A 23,202-nucleotide genomic window follows, 5' to 3' on the forward strand; every position below is an offset into this window, starting at 1 on the left:
TGGGGAAGAGTATGTCAAGGCTGCATATAGTCATCCTGCGTATTTAGCTTATATGCAGAATATATCATGTGAAAGGTCCAACTGAATGAAGCATAACCTGGAATCCAGATTTCTGGGAGAAATATCAAACACCTCAGCTATGCAGATGACACTATCTTTATGGCAGAAAGTGAAGAGGAACTAAAAAGCCTCTTGATGAAAGTGAAAGAGGAGAGTGAAAAAGCTGGCTTAAAACTAGACATTCAGAAAACTAAGATCATAGCATCTGGTCCCATCACTTCATGGCAAATAGATGGGGAAACCATGAAAACAGTGACAGACTTTATTTTCTTGGGCTCCAAAATCACTGCACATGTTGACTGCTGCCATGAAATTAAAAGACGCTTGCTACCTGGAAGAAAAGCTCTGACAAACCTAGACAGAATATTAAAAAGCAGAGATTTTACTTTGCCAACAAAGTTCCACATAGTCAAAGCTATAGTTTTTCCTATAGTGATGTATGGATATGAGAACTGAACCATAAAGACAGCTGGGCACTGAAGAATTGATGCTTTTAAACTGTGGTATTGGAGAAGACTCTTGAGAGTCCCTTGGACTGCAAGGAGATCAAACCAGTTAATCCTAAAGGAAATCTGTCCTGAGTACTCATTGGAAGGACTGATGCTGAAGCTGAATCTCCAATCCTTTGGCTACCTGAGGCAAAGAGCTGACTCTCTGAAAAAAAGACCTTGATGCTGGAAAAGTTGAGGGCAGGAGAGAAGAGGGCCAGCTGGTTTGATGGCATTATCAACTCAATGGACATGAGTTTGAACAAGCTCCAGGAATTGCTGATGGACAGAGAAGCCTGGCATGCTGCAGTCCATGGGGTTGCAAAGAGTCAGACACGACTGAGTGACTGAACTGAACTGAAGCCTGTCCCAATAAACAGATGTAAATATTGTTCATACATTTAAATTGGATTAATCTAACAGTTCTTTGTCAATCTAGAGAATAAATTTTGAACGATTTTATTCAGAATTCAGAAGTTTCAGTCAGTGCACCATGGCTTAGATTTCAACTGAGCATTCTAAAAGTAGTTTAAAGACTAAATATGTTCTGTGTGTGTCAGCCTTATCAACAACCCAGGAAGAGGAGGCAACCACCCAGATATCTGCTCCCATGTTTTGTTTTTGTCTTGTTTTTTCTTAGTGGTGCTTTTATAGACAACTAAGTATTGGGTTTGGCATAGTCAATAAAGCAGAAGTAGATAGTTTTCTGGAACTCTGGCTTTTTCGATGATCCAAAGGATGTTGGCAATTTGATCTCTGGTTCCTCTGCCTTTTCTGAATCCAGCTTGAACATCTGGAAGTTCACAGTTCACTTACTATCAGATCCTGGCATGGAGAATTTTGAGCATTACTTTGCTAGTGTGTGAGATGAATGCAATGTGCAGTAGTTTGACCAGCCTCCTGAGAAATATATATACAAATTAAGAAGCAACAGTTAGAACTGGACATGGAGCAAAAGACTGGTTCCAAACTGGGAAAGGAGCATGTCAAGGCTGTATATTGTCACCCTGCTTATTTAACTTATATGCAGAGTACATCATAAGAAATGCTGGACTGGATGAAGCACAAGCTGGAATCAAGATTGCCGGGAGAAATATCAATAACTTCGGATCTGCAGATGACATCACACTTATTGGAGAAAGCAAAGAAGAAATAAAGAGCCTCTTGATAAAAGTGAAAGAGGATGGTGAAAAAGTTGGCTTAAAATTCAACGTTCAGAAAACTAAGATCATGGCATCTGGTCCCATCACTTCATGGTGAACAGATGGGGAAACAATGGAAACAGTGACAGAGGGCTCCTAAATCACTGCAGATGGTGACTGCAGCCATGGAATTAAAAGACACTTGCTGCTTGGAAGAAAAGTTGTGACCAACTTAGACAGCATATTAAAAAGCAGAGACATTACTTTGCCAACAAAGGTCCATTTAGTCAAAGCTATGGTTTTTGCAGTAGTCATGTATGGATGTGAGAGTTGGACTATAAAGAAAGCTAAGCACTGAAGAATTGATGCTTTTGAACTGTGGTGTTGGAAAAGACTCTTGAGAGTCCCCTGGACTGCAAAGAGATCCAACCAGTCCATCCTAAAGGAAATCAGTCCTGAATAATCACTGGAAAAACTGATGCTGAAGCTGAAACTCCAGTCTTTTGGCCACCTGATGCGAAGAACTGACTCATTGGAAAAGACCCTCATGATTCGAAAGACTGAAGGCAGGAGGAAAAGGGGATGACAGAGGATGAGATGGTTAGACAACATCACTGACTCAAAGCACATGAATTTGAGTAAACTCTGGGGGTTCTTGATGGACAGGGAGGTCTGGCGTATTGCAGTCCATGGGGTCACAAAAAGACAGACACCGCTGAGTGACTGAACTGAACTGAACTGAAATATTGGGTTACTGTTATTTAGAAAATCCTTTTAAAAATGTGTTCTTATGGAAGAAAAGCAGAATTGTATTTTGTCACATGTCTTCCAAAAGTGGGTTCCCCATTTTCTTTATTTTCCTTTTACTTGGTTACATTTTTTTTTTTAAGTCTTAAAGCACATCTAATGACATCAGAAGAGCATTCCATTGGCATTAGGTAAAGAAGTACAACAGAGTATCAAGAAAGTACCTTTTATAATAAGAATGATGAGATAACATTCAACTCTCCAGCCCAATCCCATCAGATCTTTGCAACATCAAAGACCTATAGACCTTTAAGCTGTGGGGGCCTCAGCTTCTCTTGTGCCAGAAGAATGATAAGAAAATTTGGTATTGAAATTTGGTGCTCTTGGCTGTCATGGGGTTCTGTACTAATTTCTAGAAACATACAGCCTGCCAGAATTGAATTAAGAAGAAATAGACAACTTGAACAGACCAATCATTATTAGATAAAATGAGTTTGTAATAGGAAAAAACAAAATCAAATCAATACCTCCCAGCAAACAAAAGTCCAGGACGGGACAGCTTCACAAGGGAATTCTAGCAAAAATATAAAGGATAACTAATACCTATCCTCCTCAAACTATCCCCCAAAGTTGAAAAGAACACTCTCAAATTTGTTTTATGAGTCCACAATTGCCCTGATATAAAAACAAAACAGACTACAAAAACTACAAAACAAAAACTGCAACAACAGCAAAAATGCAGATCTGTATCTTTGATGACTATAGATGCAAAAGTACTCAATGAAATATTAGCAAATGGAATCTAATATAAAAAATGATCATACACCATAATTGAATTGGATTTATTTCATAGTCACAAGGATGGCTCAGGATTCACAAATCAATGTGATGCACCACATTAACAGTAGGAAGGATAAAAATCTCATGATTATCTCAATAGATACAGCAAAAACTTTTCACAAAATTCAATATCCACACATGATTAAAAAAAAAAAAAAAAACTACTCTCATCAAAGCAGATCTAGAGGGACAATATCTCAACATAATAAAGGCCATTTAAGCCAAACTCATACTAATGACTCATCACATCAGAAAGAATAAAACACCCAGAAAACAAAAAAATAAATAAATAGCTAAAATAGGGAAAGACCTATACTCTGAAAACATTAATGAAGGAAATTGAAGGTGATGCAAATAAATGGAAAGTTATCTCATGAGGTTAAGCTGAAAGAATTAATGTTGTTAAAATGACCATGTTACCCAAAGCAATCTTCATATTCAATCCAATGCCTATCAAAATACCCATGAATTTTTTCACAGAACTAGAATAAATAACCCTAAATTTCATATGGAATTCTGAAAGGCCCCAAATTGTCAGCAATCTTGAGAAAATAAACAAAGCTGGACGTGTCACCCTCTCAGACTTCAGACTATTTTATAAAACAACAGAAATCAAAACAATGTGGTTTTAAACAAACACAGACATGTATCAATGGAACAGAATAGAGATCCCAGAATAGAGAATTGCACAAAGAAAACACTCCCTTAAATTCCTAACTCCTTGTTACAGTCCAGGAACTTTTTCCATATACCATACTTGAAGGGTCAAGTATGGATGTGAGAGTTGGACTATAAAGAAAGCTGAGAGCCGAAGAATTGATGCTTTTGAACTGTGGTGTTGGAGAAGACACATGAGAGTCTCTTGGACTGCAAGAAGATCCAACCAGTCCACCCTAAAGGAGATCAGTCCTGGTTGTTCATTGGAAGGACTGATGTTGAAGCTGAAACTCCAATACTTTGGCCACCTGATGAGAAGAGCTGACTCATTTGAAAAGACCCTGATGCTAGGAAAGATTGAGGGCAGGAGCGGAAGGGGACGACAGAGGATGAGATGGTTGGATGGCATCATCGACTCAATGGACATGGGTTTGGGTAAATTCCAGGAGTTGGTAATGGACACGGAGGCCTGGCATGCTGCGGTTCATGGGGTCACAAAGAGTTGGACACTACTGAATGACTGAACTGAACTGAACCGATACTTGAAAGGAAAAGGAAATATGTTGAACATAGGATTTCCAAATTGTTATCAGCTTCTGAATTTTCCTCACCTACAGGATCCATTGTTTGTTTTCTGAATGTCTGGAGCTGTTCTTCATTTGTGCCAAGAGAAGTCCCTTGGTTAGAATGTCCATTATTTTCTGGACCTCAGATTCAGTCATGACTCATTGATTTCCATCTTTAAATTATCAATTGTCATGTCAATTATTCTTGATTGTCTTGCTGATCATTGCTGATAATTTTCTGCTGCTTCCTAATAGCTTAAGTCCAAGTCTAGAGTCTTCTGAAATAAAATCATGAGAATGGATAAGATCCAGGTATGTTCATGGTCTGGGAAGAGTTCCTTTTCCGAAAATATTCATTGCATTTATTCTTTCTTCCAAAGTCAAGTTTGACATAAACTGGTCATTTTTATTCTTCAGGATATTTTCTGTGTGTTTAAAGTTTCTTAGCATACTAAGGATTTGGTATTCTGCCAAAATATGTATTTTGGAAATGATGCATTCATATTACTTTTCTTTGAGTAGGAGATATCAATTTGGACATACATTTTTTTGTAATTTCTCAACAGTTCTCTTGCATATGTTGCCATTGGCCTCCAGATATTCCCTTTCATATTGTATTAGTGTACATCTTATCGAGCTCATTTTAGCCTGATTACATCTATACACTCTATCTCCCAATAAGGTAACTTTCTGTAGTACTTGGGGTTAGGACACATAAGCTTTTAGGGATACAATTCAACCCATAGCATCCTCCTTGAAGGTTCACTTGACTTTAAATAGTCTAAGAACTCAAGAGTTTCAGCTTTCTACAAAAAGGCCTCACCTTATTTGTCTGGAAGTCTCATCTGTTGACAAAGGTTGTTATATGATTGATATAGAGTTCATGATTTTGGATATTCGTTTGCTTCTTAGTAATTTCAGTGCATCAAAAATGTGTATCACTCCGGAACTTAATTGCATATTCTTTAAGTTCATTCATATGTCTCAAACCTAATCCAAGAACCAATTTCATTTTTCCTTCTTAAATATAAATCAAAATTTCAACATCACTTCCAATTCAAAGCTTTATGCATTACCAGCTCAGGGTTGATCTAATTCAGAAAAGTATAGTTTGAAACAGAGGAATATGTTGACTGTAGTTTGTTCTTGTTCCTCACTGCTGCTACTTTTAATTTCGTAAATGAAATGAGGAAATAAAGACAAGAAAAACTTAATCTAGCTTTAGTGCCTTTATATTAGTAGATCTTTCCTTTATGGGTTACTTTTTTTGTCCTTTTTTTCTGTAGCAGTGCCTCTTACTGGAGACTTCCTATATTTAGTTACCTCAAGTAGTGAATGCACACTTCAGCTGATGTCTTTTGATCCTATTTACTATCACTGCCTGCCACCTTTTCCAGTATATTTCAAGACCGTTACTGCTGTAGTTAAAATAAGCCAACAAGTAGCCCTCCCAGGTCAGGTGCTTTTGAAGTGATTTAAATTCTACTATATTTCACTAGGTTCAGCTACCTGAAAGGAAATATGCCCCCTAAATATATTAATTATTGGCATTCTAATGAAGCTATTTTAAATTTTTAGTTGTAACTATTTTAGTCTTTGAATAGAATTCTATGTCTTCAACATATATAAATTTTCTACTATAATGCTGTCCACAAAAAGAACACTCAGTGTGTTTAGAACAGCCAACTAATATTACTAGAGTTGGCCAAACAGCATCCTAATTGTAAATATGTTGGTAGATACCAGTATTGGATATTATGTCTTTGGAAGAGATAGTCATTTTAAAATCATAAATATGTGGGTATAATACTCTTTATACCAGTTATTATAATCTATTCATGAAAGATTAATTTTTAAGATTTATATATATATGTATATGTATGCTGCTGCTAAGTCGCTTCAGTCGTGTCCAACTCTGTGCGACCCCATAGACGGCAGCCCACCAGGTTCCCCTGTCCCTGGGATTCTCCAGGCAAGAACACTGGAGTGGGTTGCCATGTCCTTCTCCAATGCATGAAAGTGAAAAGTGAAAGTGAAGTCGCTCAGTCGTATCTGACTCTTAGCGACCCCATGGACTGCAGCCTACCAGGCTCCTCCATCCATGGGATTTTCCAGGCAAGAGTACTGGAGTGGGGTGCTATTGCCTTCTCCATATATATGTGTATGTGTATGTGTGTGTGTGTGTGTATATATATATATATCCTTATGATCTTTATATAAAGAAAGCTGAGCACTGAAGAATATATGCTTTTGAACTGTGGTGTTGGAGAAGACTCTTGAGAGTCCCTGGACTACAAGGAGATCCAACCAGTCCATCCTAAAGGAAATCAGTCCTGAATATTCATTGGGAAGGACTGATGCTGAAGCTGAAACTCCAATCCTTTGGCCACCTGATGCAAAAAACTGACTCATTTGAAAAGACCCCGATGCTGGGAAAGATTGAAGGTGGGAAGAAAAGGGGACAACACAGGATGAGATGGTTGGATGGCATCACTGACAATGCACATGAGTTTTAGTAAACTCTGGGAGTTGGTGATGGACAGGGAGGCATGGCCTGCTGCAGTCCATGGGGTCTCAAAGAGTCGGACACGACTGAGAGACTGAACTGTACTGATGAGCTTTATGTATTTCAATTTATTAATAATGTATGTGCCAGTCTATCATATAGTCACATTTCAGAAGGCCTGGACATAATCCTCTTATTAAAAACAGAGCAAAACAATAACTTGTGGCTTCCAAGTGAAACAGAGTAGTCATCAGTTAGATCCATTAAATGATAACTTGCTTAATGACTAATAAGCTATAATCTGCCTTTATCAATTAAGCTGGCTTTCATTGTTTTTTTAGACACACTTGCACATCCTCTAAGCAGCATGTAGCTGAAACAATGTTTTCCCAAGTTTTCATTCAGGAACTTGGCGTCAACTCAGGCCAGTTTGAGCTCAAACCAGTTAAAACTGGTTGAGATCACTGGGCATGTGGCAGCATCTGATAGGTGAACTTTTGATGTTAGAGGGCCAAAAAGTCCACTCTCAGGTCATGCTGCTACTGCTAACTCACTTCAGTCATGTCCGACTCTGTGCGACCCCATAGACGGCAGCCCACCAGGCTCCCCCGTCCCTGGGATTCTCCAGGCAAGAACACTGGAGTGGGTTGCCACTTCCTTCTCCAATTTGTGAAAGTGAAAAGTGAAAGTGAAGTCGCTCAGTCATGCCCGACTCTTAGCGACCGCAAGGATTGCAGCCTACCAGGCTCCTCCATCCATGGGATTTTCCATGCAAGAGTACTGGAGTGGGGTGCCATCACCTTCTCAGCTCAGGTCATGCTAAGCTCACCATTTTCTGAACATGTGTCCCAGGAAGAAGAATGTAGCTCAGTTGTGCCTCTGCAGATCATTACCTCACTTTTTCTTATCTCCAATTACATTTTTTCACCCCTCCCCCATGCCTCAGACTACCCTGCTTCTTTATCTCATAGTATCTAAAACCCTTCGCCTTCAGGGAAGAGGATTTGAGATTTGCTCTCCTGTCTCCTTGCTTCACTCTCTCATGAATAACCCTTTTATTGCTACAAATCTCGGCATCTCAGTGTTTGTCATGTTGCAGATGAACCTGATTTGGTACCACAAGCATAAAAATCATATTTTACACTCAGTCTTCCCTGCATATTGATGGGATCATGGCAGGTAGGTAGGTATGTAATAAGCCTACTTCTGGGAGCTTTCTTCAAGGGAGAGCACACACACACTTTTCTTCTTTGACCTTATCTGCTCCTATTATTTGAAATATAGCTTGTAAAATGTTCTTCTCTCTGAAGGATAAGACCTTATTGGCTGCCTTCCCACTGGAGTCTGCCTAGATGACACTCACTCAAACATAGAGAAATCAGTCTCTATTTCTAGGGAGCAGATAGCCTAATACAAAAGAAAAGAGAAGGATACAAATAAGTCTTAACTGTTCCTCCCTAAAACGCAGAATACAACTGCCTCTAGAAGTTCAACATGTCTACAAAATTTAGCTTTTAATTAAGAGATACTCCATTTTTTTCTTATGGATATTAGATATTTAAGTCATTTTTAAAATCACGTGTGTGTGTGTGTGTGTGTGTGTGTGTGTGTGTTAGTTGCTCAGTCATGTCCGACTCCTTGCAACCCCACGAACTGTAACCCGCCAGGCTTCTTTGTCATGGAATTCTCCAGGCAAGAATACTGGAGTGGATTGCCATTCCCTTCTCCAGAGGATCTTCCCAACCCAGGGATTGAACCCTGGTCTCCTGCATTACAGGCAAATTCTTTACTGTTTGAGCTACAGGGAAGTCTTTATTAAAATCACATAGTCCTAACTACATGTCTTTTATAACTGGATAAACCTTTGTTTAACACAGTGTTAACTGTCCTTAAATAAAGCATTCCAGTTTATGTTGAAAAGCATACTTTCCCTCATTTTGTTTACTGTTACCTCCTACTCATCACTGTTCTGAGACTACCAATAGCTGAACTGAAGAGCCTACATTATGTTATGTGAAAGCCCTGGATACAAACTCAAGCATGACAGTTTTCTATGTCAGTTTTATGTAACCAGTGCTAAATATGACAAAGTCAGAATAAGAGTAGATCTTATTTAGATAGCTTAAATTTAACTTACTAAAGATGGTTGGCAGTGCCAAATTGAAGGAGCCATCAGGCTTATCTTCATCGCCATATTCTTGAGTTTCACTTCCTCACTTAATTCTTAACTTCTGTTCAAATATCATCTCAGCAGTGTTTCCTTCCCTGAGCCCCCTGAGTAAAATGAAACTCCTCCCGCCCTCCCAGCCCTTATAACTCTTAGAGAACTATCTGACAGAGTACACCTAACATTGTTTGTAATTTGTTTATTAGGTCTCCTCATACTAGAATAAAACATTCAGGAATGTGATAATGTTGCTCTTTAGTCCACTGATAAACTGTTTTGAGAATAGTGTCTCAAACAGATTAAGTACTTAATAAATATTTGTTGAAAGGATGAAACTTCAGACAGTAAGGAACTCCTAGAGTGAGAATAATGAGAGCAGAAGTTAATTAGTCTAGCTCTCTCTGACACAACCCAAAGTGAGCTAGTACAGATGACTGGATTCCCCTGTGTCTGATTTAGTAATTCTGGGGTGGTAACCATGAACTGGCAAGTTCTGGTTAGTTCCCTGGTGATCTTCACATGCTGGTCAGAAGGTCACACTTTGACAATAACTAATTTAGAAAGACTCTTGGAGTTAATGAAGTAAAACTTTGTATCATTCAAAACTATACTTTTTAAGAAATCAATTGTTTAGATTGATTGAATTTTTACTGAATCAATTCACCTTCTTTACCTTTCTATATATATATATATAATTAAAAGTTAAAATTATTAAAAATCAATAAAAATTTAACCAAGTTTTTAGTTTTTAAGTTATTTTCTATTTATAAAAATGTGATACCCATAATCAGGATACTTGAGTCAGCTTTTAAGTATAATGAAGTGGTTACATGTGCATTGCTATATTTATCTGGGTTCTGATTAAATTATCTCAAAGCCTAGTAAAAGAGCCCTATGTTGATCTGTATTAAAATCAGACCACAGAGCCTCTCAGGATAAACACTGTGAGCATGTTTCAAGGCATGAGGGGGATTGTGTAAAGGTAACTAATAAATGTTTGTTGAAAGTAAGTGATTCAACATGAGGATGTGAGTTATGTTAGTTAATAAGGCTTAAGTTCAGTAACAGAAAAAAATGATGAATTCAAAATAGCATTTGAATTCACTTTCTGTCTATGCATTCATTTCAATAGACTTTTGTCCTTGAAAACCCAAATCCCTAATGGTACTACTTTGAAGAAAGACATCTTAAGAAAAGAAAGATGACAAAGAAGTCAAAACTCCTATTGTATCACCTTCAATGTTGAGGAAATAGCCATTGTGTCTAGATGTAGCCATTATTTAGCATTATTTTCCAAGAAATCTAGGCCCAGGCTGCAGCTATCATGTACCACTAGCCATTTTCTTTTCTTATTCTTCCTTGTCTCTGATACCATTATCTACCCTCACTGGAAAGGCTTTGTTGCTTGCTTACTTTGTTGTGTCTGTTTTTCTTATCATTCATGAAAAGGAACAAAATATTTTTTTAATCAAGAGAAAATTAGAACTTGCAATAAGTAGCATAAAGTTCGAGAGCCTTGACTCCCAATTTATAGTTCTGTTGTGTGTGGAGGGCAATCATAAACTCTGGCACTCCAGGGTTCTGCTGTCATCCCTCATCTAAGTGAAAGAAAGTGAAAGTGAAGTCTCTCAGTCATGTCCGACTCTTTGGGACCCCGTGGGACTGTAACCTACCAGGTTCCTCCATCCATGGGATTCTCCAGGCAAGAATACTGGAGTGGATTGCCATTTCCTTCTCCAAGGGATCTTCCCGACTCAGGGATTGAACCCAGGTCTCCTGCATTGCAGGCAGACGCTTTACCCTCTGAGCTACCAGGGAAGCATCCCTTGTCTAGGGGCTCATTAAAGCCCCAGGTAGCCCAGAGGCTGGAGAGTGCATTGGGACAACAGGGTCATAATGTGTCTTAAGTGGGTCCTTGGAATTTTCAAGGACTTCCACACTATGTTCTGTATGCTACCATGTCCTTAACTTCCCATCATGATAGAATATTCTTAGACTTAATTTCATCATTTTCACACATTAATATTCCTTTTTATCCTTAAGTTTCAAAGCAAAATGCACTTACATTCTAGATTCCAGAAAGACATAGAAGATTTTTTTTTCTTATGATCTCAGATCACTTCACTTACAACCCCATTTTATTTGGTCTCATCAATGTCTTCTTCAGTTAATTGTAAGCAACTTTAAAATGGATATAAATCCTCCTCTTATTGTGTGTGTGTGTGTGCACTCAGTCTTGTCCAACTCTTGCAACCCCATGGACTATAGCCCACCAGGACTCCTCTGTCCATGGGGTTTCTCAGGCAAGAGTACTGGAGTGGGTTGCCATTTCTTTCTCCAGAGGATTTTCCCGACCCAGGGATTGAGCCACATCTCTGGTGTCTCCTGCAGGGCAGGCAGATTTTTTACCACTGAGCCAGCTGGGAAGCCCTCCTCTTATTGTATCCTTCCATAATTCTACAAGGTGCCATCCCATGTTGCATAATGAAATATAAGCCAAATAGGAAAGTTATGTGACCTAATCTCATTTTAAAATCATATTAGGTAATGCTCTTGGATTACAAGTATCCAGAATTGTACCTGCCACAATTAATTTGAAGAAAAAAGGAAATTAGACTGAATTAGAAAGTATGTGAAATCGATTTTGGTAGATCAATTCCATTCAAACTGGTAGCCTTTTTCATTGATATAAAATGAAGCAAAGCCAAATACAAACTATTGCTTCATTTTTTTAAACCTGTTACCTATTTTTTTTAAACAGAACATCCTCCAAAATAAGAGTCAGTTTCTTTTTTTAAACAGAACATCTTCCAAAACAAGAACAGATTCAGTATTACATTTTTAAAAAGCAATATGCATTTCTTAGGCATTTTATTTATTTATTAAGTAAGTCTTATACATGTCACAGCACACAGAGTTAGATATCTATGTAATATCCCTCCTAATATATCCAAGTTCCAGAATAATATCCCGTCTTAGACTAATGTGCTGTCATGAACTAGGTACCAGAAAATAAAAGATATTCTAATACTGTATTGAAAAGGAATTGTTTTGAGCTCTAAGTGAGTAAGAGAACAAGTAAATGCATCTGCTATAATTTTCAATCAGGCATTCTATTGTTCAGAGAACTAGATGACAATATAAGAACACTGAAAGTATTTTTCTTTTCAGCAGAGGAGAGGAAACATATAGGATCTGTGACTAAATTAGGCTGACAGGTTGATTTAATGCCGCCAGGAACCTGCTGTTTGCAGGCATGATTGCAATGGTTCTATTATGTAACAGAACAATGATTTTCAAAGATTTGTGATAAACACATCCCGTAGAAAATATAATAACAAATTGATCAAGGAAAGTAAAACCCTTTCCAGTGTTCTTACTTGGAGGCAGATCCTGCATTTTGGGAATATAAAAACACTCCCTGAAGTGCCTCAGCTCGTCTTCTTCATCAAGGCGGAGAGCAACTCTCTCATCTGTTGGGTGACATCTAAGTTCAGATGCGATGCGTTGCAATGTATCAGCTGGTAACTCAAGAGGTGAAGGCTCCATTACAAGTTCTCGTCTAAAAATACATTTGAAAAAAAACTAAAAATAATCAAGCCACTGTCATTTTTCTTCAGTAGAAAATTAGCCTTTTAGGTAAAACACCTTTTATTTTAACAAAGTTTCTAGTCTTCCCAACCTGACAAATGATATAATTAACAATTGGAATTCAAACCCATGCCTGAATTTTTCTTATGTAATGAAAATAATAGTAACTTAGGGATTTGAAAAAGCTGAATTAGGTAATGATGCTCAAGACAAGGTCAGTTTTCAATAAATGTTAGCTCTTTTCTTTGTTATTTTCCAAGAAATGGTCCCAATTAATGATTTTCAAACATATATAATGTTGGCATCTTTTCTTTAGATGTCTTACTTACTAGGAGGTGAGAGTAAAGAGGCTTTTGTGAAAAGTGTAGAAGAGCAGTGCTCCACTGAGCTCATCTTCCTTTTCTCTAGCTCTCCTCAACTCTCCCATCCCCAGTAATTTTTGGATCATAGTTTTACAAATAGAGACATATACACAATAGAACCCTAGCAAATTATTTACTGTGAATAAAAACAATATCAATGAAAAATATTTAAATACTTTAAATAATGTTAGTGATTTTTTTTTCCCCATATGAAGACCAATGAGATCTACGAACTGCTGATAATGAAACATTTCTCCTCTTTCACAATCATATAGTCCATCCTTGAACAAAGCAGGGACCTCTGGTGTTACTTGAAACCACATCCTGCTTTATTTAATCATCATCTAACACTTCCTACATTTTTGGAAAGAAAACTTAAATTTCTGAAATGGATAAATAGCAATGGAGATTTCTATTTCTTTTTTCAAAAATAATTATATTTCCCAAAATTTCAGTTTTTTTTTTTTTAAATTGAGCAAGAATTGTACAGGCTTCCAGTTCAAGATAGCAGTGCAGGTATATACTGAACTCACCCACCACCATAGACACAGAGTCTAGAGCCACATATGCAGCAATGTCCTCTGAACAAAAAAAATGTGAAGGCTGGCTGAGCATCAAATACACATTGGAAAAACAAAGAGAAAACCACACTGAAGTGAGTAGAAGAGGCTAGGATACAGTCTGGCCTTAACACCCCCTCATGCCTGTGTGGTGATCTACCTTCTGAAGGAAATCAAAGCCTGGATCTTCTCCCTGAGGCACAAAGGGTTTTGCTCCCACATCAGATACTTCAAATTTTAAGACATGTATTTAAGAAAGAAGCCCCCAGAACATAAAACTGTGAAAACCAATAGGGCTGAAGTCCCAAGGCATAAAAGAGTAGGAGCCTGAGTAATAGCTCTTAATGGGCTTGGGTGCTCAAACTTATCTGTCCCAGGGCCTGGCTCAAAGGTGGCCAATTGTGCTTAGACCTAGTCAAGGAGGCTTATCTGCTTATATTTAAACTCTGGCCTGAGGGGTTGGCATCTAATTTAACACACACATCTAGGAACCTGCTAGAACACTCTCTGAGGTTAGAGACTGGTGGGTGTCAAGAAATTTTCTCAAGCTAGTTTTATTTAATACTTATACTATTGTTGACCCCATGTATACAGTATTTCATTTTTTTTACTATTTCAACAGATATTTATTGAGCACCTGTACTATAGCCCCAAGTACTATAGAACAGCAGTGTCTAACAAAGTATATAAAAGTGACTTTGTTGAGTTTGATTTTTAGTGCAAGAAGGGAAAAATAAATAAATTAATACAACTTTAGATAGTTTCAATAGCTATGAGTAGAGATAGCAGAGAATGGAATAGAGTCACTGGAGCATGGAATTGCTACCTTAAGGGGTGGGTCAAGTGCATCTCTCCTAGGTAAAGACATAGGAGAATTTCTGAATCCTGTTAGAAAGTCAGACATGTGAAGAAGACCTAGACCTGGAGGAAGATGATGAAATGTGCAAAGGTCCTGAAGTGTAGACAGGTTTGGGTTGTTCAACTCATGGAAGCAGAGAGAAGGGAAGACTATAATGTAAGAGAGGGTGAGGTGATAGTTTATCATGACGATTCTGAAGGCCAGGAAGGAATTTGGCTGTTTTTCTATGTTTAGTGGCAAACCACTGGAGTATCTTGAATAGCAGAGTTATATAACTTTAAATAAAAATCATTTTTCTGCTTTTGATGAGTTATAAGAGTAAAAAAGAGATTATTTTAGTAGTTCAGGGGGAAAATGATAGTAAATTAAATGTGGTGAGGGGAAAAGAAATGTGTGGATTTATGGTATATTTTGGAGAGAAAATTAAAGAAAGTATCTATGGTGAGGACAAGAAAGGGAGCGACCTTTAGCTTTGGGATCTGAGTGAATATATTCAAAGTGATGAAATAAGAAATACCTAGGAAAGAAACAAATTCAGGAGGAAAATCAGAGTTATGTTTAGGACATGTTAAGTTTGAGATGATTATTAAGAATCCTAGGTAGAAATGTCAAGCATTTAATGTTTGAGTCTGTAGCTCATGAGAAAATTGAATCATGAGATATAAGTTTGATACTTTTCAACTCATAGACAGTACATAAAGTTGAGAACTCTAATGGACCAATGGAAACTAACAGAGATTGCAGTTCAATCAACTCTCTCCTATTCCTCACTCTCTCTCCCCTGCCACCTCAACCAACACAGAGTGTTAGGCAATTAAGAGTTGCATATCTCAATGTTTTACAATGCCAGCTAAGTAGACATACCTCCTGTACTCTGTACTTAAATTCTCCTTATTTATTTGAACTCTTCCTTTCTCAGTTGCCAGTGGTCTCCCCAGAAGAGCCATCCTTTATATTCAAAGGTAAGAATGCTGCTGCTGCTAAGTCGCTTCAGTCATGTCTGGCTCTGTGTGACCCCATAGGCAGCAGCCCACCAGGCTCCCCCATCTCTGGGATTCTCCAGGCTCCCCTGTCCTTGGGATTCTCCAGGCAAGAACACTGGAGTGGGTTGCCATTTCCTTCTCCAATGCGTGAAAGTGAGAGTGAAAGTGAAAGTGAAGTTTCTCAGTCGTATCCGACTCTTAGCAACCCCATGCACTGCAGCCCACTAGGCTCTTCCATCCATGGAATTTTCCAGGCAAGAGTACTGGAGTAGGGTGCCATTGCCTTCTCTGAAAGGTAAGAATACTGACCTTTAAATGTGTATGTTTTTTAGCTTTGGTGCTCGTAGTAGTTTTCAAGTGCTCTGATCTATGCTTTTTATAAGAATGTTAATTGATTTTGTTATTAACGTTTTTGGTTCTTTTAATACCTGACCATACTAAACTGGGGTTTCCCAGGTGGCACAGTGGTAAAAAATCTGCCTGCTAATGCAGGAGAAGCAAGCAAGAGACACAGGTTCGATCCCTGGGTCAGGAAGATCACCTACAGGAGCGCATAGCAACCCATTCCAGTATTCTAGCCTGGAAACTTCCAAAAACAGAGGAGCCTGCTGGGTTAAAGTCCATGAGGTTTCAAGGAATTGGACACAACTGAGCACATGCTTACACACACTTTAGGGCTTCCTCGATGGTTCAAGGTGTGATGAATCCACCTGCAATGCAGAAGATGCAGAAGTTATGGGTTCAATCCATGGATCGGGAAGATCCCAATCCACTCAGTATTCTTGCCTGGAAAAGTCCCATGGACAGAGGAGCCTGGAGGGTTACTGTCCATAACATTGCAAATAGTCAGACATGACTGAGCACACGATGGCAGGGTGGATGGATGGACACCATATTAAATTAGTTGTCATCTTCATGAAACTTTCTATCTCTATGATTTTTATTTATTCCCTTTGCCTAAAATATTCTACCTTTCCTTTTACATATTCAAATCCTGGTCACTCTTCTAGCCCTAGCTCAGATGTCATTGTTCTTCATGAGTTCCATCATGTTATCTGAGCTAAAAGTAGTTTTTTCCCCCTCTGAATACCTGTAACACTTGTGAGCATACCTCTTATAATAAATAATACATTCTGCTAGTTACTGTAGTTATTTAGATACATATGTATATATGGGAAAAACATGCATGCCATGCCTACAACTTGATTTTATCTGCATTTCTAGCTATACTTTTCTGATGAAGGAACCTGCCCATTAAATAGCACTACTGCTTGACATTATCAATTGCCTAGTCATAGTAGATCAGACTTTTGCTGGACACTTGGTGCACTAAAGACAATGCACTATTTTATCAATGGTCTGTGAGTGACTTGCTCATAAAAGCTCTAGCCCAACAGTCCTGATGGTGTTTAGCTGAGCATATAATCCAATTCTTTCAGGAATCTGAGCTGTGAGATATAGCTATTCATTCATTTAGAAACAAGCACAAATTTAAGAGAGAGAAGCAATAAAATGGTAGGGTTTGCAAGGAGTATTGTCATGAGTGACTCATTTTTTCAGAGTCAAACTGAACCACTGATTGTTAAAACATGAAGTGACTTCAAAGGCAAGTAAGAATCACTTAGTTACATGGATGGCAAGAGATAAAATAGCTATGGCTCCTGTAAAGGTGACAAGACAAGCCAACCGGGAAGTCATTGAATCTTTCTGTGCAACATACTATTTACAAGGCCTGGGAGGTTGCCTTCTTGGCTGTTCCAAGAATCCCATGAGCTGTTTTTCTGTCTACCGAGTGTGTCTTTACTATAAGCTCGCTACTTACGATAGCTTGATTGAATTGCTGGTCTATTGTACTGAACTATATTTAGTCGGGGGACTGAATCTCATGTAATTTATCTTTGCAGCCATCCCATTCCTGATCAGTGCCTTTAAAATAGAGTAATCCCTTAAACTGGCAATTGAATAAGACGCACAAAATAGATGAATTATTTGACAGGATAAATGACTGTTACTTTAGGAATACCCTTCTCATTTCAACCACAGGGGAAGTGATTTTAAAAAGAATTTTTTCAGTGGGACTCTGCATGATTTCCTTTGGAGAGTCAGCACTTTGTGAAGCACTTTGACTCTAAACTCTAACGGGTTATGAGTTTGGGTGAACTCCGGGAGTTGGTAATGGACAGGGAGGCCTGGCATGCTGCAGTTCATGGGGTTACAAAGAGTCGGACACGACTGAGCGACTGAACTGAACTGAACTGAAACAAACATATATTCATTTTCTTTTGTGATATCCCCTGTAAAATTTAACTTTGTTTGTTTAACAAAAAAGATATTAATATTAACTCATGGGCCTCTTTATATTTGTTTCTTGTTTCATCCCTGTACCAGTTCTGAGGGATTAGAGTCGTTTTTCCTCTATTTTGAGACCAAACTCTGGAATCAATAGAGTAGAAACAAAAATGAAGGAGAAAGATAACAGAGCTCACAATCTGGGACTGCACTTTGCCTGAGGAACTGAGTCAAGCTGAACTTGTCATTGACGGGACATGTGGGTGGAATATGCAGAGAAAAATTCCTGACACAAGGCTTGAACCTTTCATTTCTTCCATCTAATTATTTAATTCTTTTTGCAGTGTTTCTTTGGCTCATTCCCTTTCTTTCTTTTTTTAAACCCCTGTATTCACTCTGCAAAGCCCCACAGGCTATAAATCCATCTACTCTTTTTAATCAATCCTTTCAGCCCTAGTGAGGGCAAGGTTGAAGTCCACGCCTGCTTCTGAACCTGTCACAGACTGAGTATCAAAACCTCACCTGCCCTGGTAGTAAGATACTTGATGGTGAAATACTCTTTCCAGAAGAGCACCCAGGATGCCACCCTGCCAACAGCCCCCAACAGGAGTAAATAAATTCACAGTGCCCTCACTCTAAGAAAGCAATTTATTAACTCATCATAAATGATTCCTGCTACATTCTGCACTCACCTTGCCACTAAGTCAGTTAGTACTTCACAAACCAGAATGTTATACCTTGTTTAGGTTTACCATTTACAGGTAAATTGACATGCTCTGATATTGAAATAAAGCAATTCAAGCCAGATTTAAAACTTCCAAATTTTATATTTCATATATTTAGAGCTAATTTTATTTAAAAAGTGGTTATGTACACAGATGGATAAAAGTCTCAATATTTTTTTTTTCATATTAATACCTTATGGTGGAAATTACCATTTACCCTCAATGGAAATTTTGTAAATTGTGTTTCCAATTTTATTTAGACAGCTAAAATTTTAAAGAAGAAACTTCTATATTTATAAACACATTTTTGTGGAATCGTGGAATTCAAGATCTCCTAGTTACCCACAGGTTCTCAGGTTAGATAGTTAAATAAATAAACTAGTAAGCAAATTAAATACTTTAATAAGTGACAGTCGATCCCTGGGTTGGGAAGGTCCCCTGGAGAGGGAAAGGCTACCCACTCCAGTATACTGGCTTGGAGAATCCCATGAACTGTATAGTCCATGGGGTCACAAAGAGTCAGACATGACTGAGGGACTTTCACCTCACCCAGTGGTTAATCTTTACACAGTTTCAGATTTCATGGCTGAAATGAGCAAATTATTCACATGAGTTCAAAGTTTAGAACCTGGCAAAGCAAATTAAAAAGAAAGTGTGTAGCTTGAGAAAGAGAGTATTATTTAATACATGTGCACAGAACAATGTTCTTTAAATGTATCGCTGTTTGAGGAATGAAGAAACATCACTGACACAGCTGCACACTTTATATCTAAGCTTATACGAATTACATGCTGAGTTTCAAATTAATAAATTCAAGGCGTTTGGTCCAATACTACTATCTAAAAAATACCTCACCCTTCTCAAAATAAAAACAGGAAAGAAATAAGTAAACTCTTTTAACTATATAGAAAAAAATATTTCAACTTTCCATTCTTAGGCAAACATTTCACAAAGTGAAAGCGGAAGAAACCTTATTCAAGAAATAGACATTTTCACTTCTCTAAATAAAATTGAATATAACTAATATCAACATAAGACAAATAGAGTCCCCAGAAAACACAGGATCTAAAAAGCTTACTTCAGGATCTGAATTTTCATCTAATCTTACCATTTAAACTCAAGAAATGGCAATCCACTCTAGTATTCTTGCCTAGAGCCTGGCAGGCTACAGTCCATAGAGTCGCAAAAAAGTTGGACACGACTGAGCGAGTATCCACACCACAGTAAGATTAACTTATTCAACTATAACTATCTTATAGTGGATGTTTTATACTATATATATATATATATATATATATATATATTTTAATCTGTTCATTTAACCCACAGGGTTAAAGGGTCTTTAGTGGTAGAGATCCTTAGAGTGTTGCACTATTTTTATGAAAATAATTTGGAGAAAAAAAAAGAAAGAGAAGAATCTAGCAGAAGAAACTGCTAAAGCATTATGACAAAAATTCTAGCAGAAGGAATATCCCTTTAGAAAAATCATTGAATGTATATTTGTGTAGAGTATATCAATGTCTCAGAACTTACCTATTAGGATTCCAGTGGGGTCCACAGTTCCCAGTGTCTCTTTTCAGCAAAATGAAACCCCTCAAAAGTAGCTTACAAATATAGGCTAGACTTCTGAGTGAGAAAGTCAAAGCACTTTTGCTCAGACTCCACCCTATGGGGAATTTGTGAGCTAATTTTAGTTCATCCCACTCTTGTGTATTCTGACGGTAAATTGCCAGTCACTGACAGACATCTGAACAAAATGCTGCTCCTGCTCTGTATTTCAAACACTAGGGGCTCTGCTTAGGGCACTGTCCCCTGTGAAGCTCTGCCCTTTAGACTTAGGTAAACACTTTCTTGTTCACTAAGATCTTTGGGAATGTGAATCATATCCTATAATAATCTTGTAGAGTAAATGGATTATCCTCTTTTGTGTGTGAGCTGAACCAATTAGTTTGTCTAGGAACTAAATCCCCAAATTCACATTTCTCCTTGCTTTGGGCTATGAAATACACCAAGAACTGGAGAAAAGTTATTTCCGAACTCTGGAGGTAATCCAGAAGACTTGGATTTTGAGGTAGTACCTCACTGTCAAAAGCATTGTGAGTTTCTAGTCTAGAAAACAGAACTCTGTTTCTAGAAACAGAGTTTGACACTCAATGAATTAAGTTGAAAGTTTAATATTGGCCCCCAATTCTAGGATATACTTTATAACCTGCTGCTGCTGCTGCTGTCACTTCAGTCGTGTCCTACTCTGTGCGACCCCATAGACGGCAGCCCATCAGGCTCCCCCGTCCCTGGGATTCTCCAGGCAAGAACACTGGAGTGGGTTGCCATTTCCTTCTCCAGTGCATGAAAGTGAAAAGTGAAAGTGAAGTCGCTCAGTCGTGTCCAACTCTTAGCAACCCCGTGGACTGCAGCCCACCAGGCTCCTCCATCCATGGGATTGTCCAGGCAAGAGTACTGGAGTGGGGTGCCATTGCCTTCTCTGTTATTGCCTAATAGGTGGATTTTAAAAAGTCCTAAATCATCAATCTAGATGGTTAACAAAACAATCAAGAAGAAAAAGTCAGTGTTAGAAGATCATGTGGAAACTAAAGTAGGAAATTGTAAATGGAAATTATTTAAGCTTGTGGGCTATCTATCATTCTACCTTCATTATCTCTTTATGTTTATTCCCAAGCTTGGGTCTTTTATTATATATCCTTTTAGGTATTAAAAACCACAAGCAAAATGTTTCAGAATTAAGACCAAAGATAGAGACTGGGGCTGAATAATTAAATCACTTGTATTTACTGAGATTACTGAGATATATATAAAGCAATGCATGTAGAGAGCCAATGTACCAAGACACACAAGTTAATAAGTAACACATCCTTAAAAAAAAAAAAAAAAAAAAATCCAGAACAAAAGCATTACCCTCCAGTGTCCAAGAAATGGGAATAAAAGACATACAAAATTACTTTTGTACAAGTAATTGTACAATGAAAAGAAAATATGTTTTATCACATGAATCTTATCATTAAAATAATACTATAGAATAAGAGGAATGTCTTAATTTTATTAAGTTGGAAGAATAAAACTTTGAATCCAGAGTATCTCAAATTTTGTATTTTTTTTTTTCTATTTCACTTATTCCTTGTACTGTAAGAATGTTAGATAATTTGCCAAGTTCTAATATCCAGGAAGTAAGTCTGAGGGTGAAGTCTGTGTCATTTTTGGTAGAAAAATTATACTCCTTTTTAACTACAGGAGACAGATATAGATATATACAAAAGTAGAGATAAAGTGTCTTGCTTTCACTTCTTCTTCTGAAGTCTTTTGACAATGTTAAAGACCACTCCATTAAAATATTGTCTTAAAAACTATTGTTTAACATAGCCACTTTTAAAGAACTCACTTGGAGGTCTAATCTATCAACCTATATCTTATATTTTATAAATCTGTCTTTTAAAAAAAATGTTCCCTTCATTCATTTTTTTAAAGTATTAAGCATATTCTTTGTAGCTGGTGATATAATGGTTTTCCATTATAAAATCTTTATAATATTCACATTGTTGTTTAGTCATTACATCATGTCTTACTCTTTGTGACCACTGTAGCCCTCCAGACTCCTCTGTCCATGGAATTATTTTGGTAAGAATATTGGAGTCGATTACCATTGCCTTCTCCAAGGAATATTCCCATAAGCACCTAAAAATATAAAAGGTTGTGAGAAAACAAGTTGTGGGGGAGTGGTGAATGCAAGATCCACTGCAGAGCCAGCTGTAAAGGGAAAAGAGAGAACAGAGTGAGCTTATATTTATTCTTTCTTGGAAACTGAAAGAAGAAACATATTGCCAGGTTAAACTGTTGTACCAATTCAGAGCCGTCTACTAATTTCTGTGTATGACATCTCACCTACAACATATGTTTCTGAAAAGCAGAGAATTTGATTTTATCCTCCTCTGAGATTACCCATGAATAAAGCTAAGAACATATCTGTTGAATTTTTTTTTTCTAGAAGCTGATTCAGTTCTTTCTATCAAAATTCATGATTTGGAATATGAGAGAAATTCTCTTTTCTCAAAAACTAATTCTTAAACTGTTCTTAAACTGTGAACTCTATCTTTACTCTTCAGGGCTTATTCACTAAGACTGGGCCAGTGCCTGACATAGAGTAGATTTCAGTGAGAGATTGTGTTATTATTAATCAAATTAAATTCAGTGTGGCACACTATTCCTGTAAGAATCCAAGGGTATAGATGCAGCTATGAAACTCTTATGCTAAATGTTCAATAAGTAAAAATGAATATGAGATTGAAGACAAAGATGCTGACTCATGGTCAGTTCAGGTCCAACTATTAGAAGTGATCTGTAGAAATAAAATATGACCAACATAGACAGCCTATTAAAAAGCAGAGACATTACTTTACCAACAAAGTCTGTCTAGTCAAAGCTATGGTTTTTCCAGTAGTCATGTATGGATGTGAGAGTTGGACTATAAAGAAAGCTGAGCACTGAAGAATTGATGCTTTTGAACTATGGTGTTAGAGAAGACTCTTGAGAGTCCCTGGACTGCAAGGAGCTCCAACCAGTCCATTCTAAAGGAAATAAGTCCTGAATATTCATTGGAAGGACTGTTCCTGAAGCTCAAGCTCCAATCCTTTGGCCACCTGATGCGAAG

The 23,202-nt window shown here is 37.6% G+C and overlaps 1 protein-coding gene across 10 annotated transcripts in view; it reads right to left on the minus strand.

The window, feature by feature from the left end:
* KYNU (kynureninase) overlaps window positions 1-23,202 on the minus strand; it is a 130,096-nt gene that overhangs the window by 102,400 nt on the left and 4,494 nt on the right. Inside the window, exons 2-4 of one of the 10 annotated variants that reach the window (XM_055572682.1) lie at window positions 22,196-22,229; window positions 16,197-16,238; window positions 12,554-12,735 (exon numbers count right to left, since the gene is read on the minus strand). In XM_055572682.1, the coding sequence (XP_055428657.1) occupies window positions 12,554-12,735; window positions 16,197-16,238; window positions 22,196-22,229 (258 nt within the window). Of the gene's footprint in view, window positions 1-12,553; window positions 12,736-16,192; window positions 16,239-20,075; window positions 20,643-22,195; window positions 22,302-23,202 lie in introns of those variants that run through there. The other 9 variants (XM_055572681.1, XM_055572690.1, XM_055572686.1 and 6 more) reach the window with 9 other exon arrangements.

This window comes from Bubalus kerabau, chromosome 3 (genome assembly GCF_029407905.1).
Source record: "Bubalus kerabau isolate K-KA32 ecotype Philippines breed swamp buffalo chromosome 3, PCC_UOA_SB_1v2, whole genome shotgun sequence".
NCBI classification, from domain to species: domain Eukaryota; kingdom Metazoa; phylum Chordata; class Mammalia; order Artiodactyla; family Bovidae; genus Bubalus; species Bubalus kerabau.